General features: G+C 46.2%; 2 protein-coding genes across 2 annotated transcripts in view; both read right to left on the bottom strand.

Annotated features, from left to right (window-relative positions):
• Window positions 1-297, bottom strand: part of LOC111816628 (exportin-7-like) — a 3,184-nt gene extending 2,887 nt beyond the window's left edge. Inside the window, exon 1 of the mRNA XM_023714642.1 lies at window positions 211-297. Within this exon, the coding sequence (XP_023570410.1) occupies window positions 211-240 (30 nt within the window). The 5' untranslated portion in view covers window positions 241-297. The remainder of the gene's footprint in view (window positions 1-210) is intronic.
• A 408-nt stretch (window positions 298-705) lies between these two features.
• The window catches only part of Xpo7 (exportin 7), a 37,022-nt gene continuing 36,639 nt past the window's right edge, over window positions 706-1,088 (bottom strand). Inside the window, exon 26 of the mRNA XM_023714621.1 lies at window positions 706-778. Coding sequence (XP_023570389.1) covers window positions 706-778 — 73 coding nt within the window. The remainder of the gene's footprint in view (window positions 779-1,088) is intronic.

The following is a 1,088-nucleotide window of genomic DNA, read 5'->3' as shown; positions in this document are numbered from 1 at the left end:
TTCCATTGCCTTGAATTTTGTTCCTGTTTTTTCAGGTTTTCTATATGCAAGAACTACTTAGCAACTCAACATGATTGAACTTTTAAAAAAGCCTATCCTCAGCAGCACAAACCTGGTAAGATGTTAGTTATACTCGCTGGCCGCTCTTCTCGGAGAGGCCCTTCACCAGTAGGACACCCCATCCCGACTGCCTAGCCTCGGCTTCTTTACCTGCTGGATCATCTCTGGATGCTGCTGCATGATGTGCAGAAAGCGGTCACTCTCCTGGTTCAGGGGTGTTGTTCTCTTTTTGGTGCTACGCGACACTATTTATCTGAGCAGAACCGGGGATTGAACTCAGGCCCTTGTGCTTGCCAGGGAAGTGCTTATTCTACTGAGCCATCTCCCCGGCCCCCCTTTGCTGTTCTTAAATTTTTTTTTTTTTAACATTTATTTATTGTGTGTGTGTGTGTGTGGCCAGCTCAGCCCACAAGGGGGCGCGGCTGGCCGGTATGTGGTGCTGGGGGATCGAACCATGGTCCCTGTGCTTTACCAAGCTTGTTCTAAGTAGGTGCTTTAGACCACTGAGCCATCTCTCCAGCCCCCCTTTGCTGTTCTTTAAACTGGTTTTGATAACTTCATTTACAACTGTGCCTGACTTGTAGGGAATGGAATGGGGTCAAGCAAACAAAAGTACCGTGGTAAATCCACCCTGTAATGTCACTTCTAGGTACCAATCTCAGAGGAAAATCCTTTGGGACATTTTGTGGATGCAATGGGGTTGAGAATTACTTTACTGCTACTCAACAATAAAATGAACAGTGCTGAGATCAGTTAAGATACTACTGGCTTAAATATAGTAATTCAAGGGCTGGCCAGATAGCTCAGTAGACTAAAAAGCACCTGCTTAGGCAGGTGTAGGGACCAGGGTTTGATTCCCCAAGTGCTTTGCTGGTCCCGCCCCTGAGGTACACTAAAATGGCAACTGAGACTGGACATGATGGCATGCACGCCTATAATCCCAGTGCTTGGGAGGCTCAAAACAGGAGGATCACTATGAGTCCGATCTGTGTAGTGAGACCCTGTACTAAATATAATAATAATAATAA

The sequence above is a fragment of the Octodon degus genome, unplaced genomic scaffold, assembly GCF_000260255.1.
Source record: "Octodon degus isolate 3935 unplaced genomic scaffold, OctDeg1.0 scaffold00036, whole genome shotgun sequence".
Lineage (NCBI taxonomy): Eukaryota > Metazoa > Chordata > Mammalia > Rodentia > Octodontidae > Octodon > Octodon degus.
The sequence above is the reverse complement of the archived record's forward strand: the minus strand, read 5'-3'. Positions and strand labels throughout refer to the sequence as shown.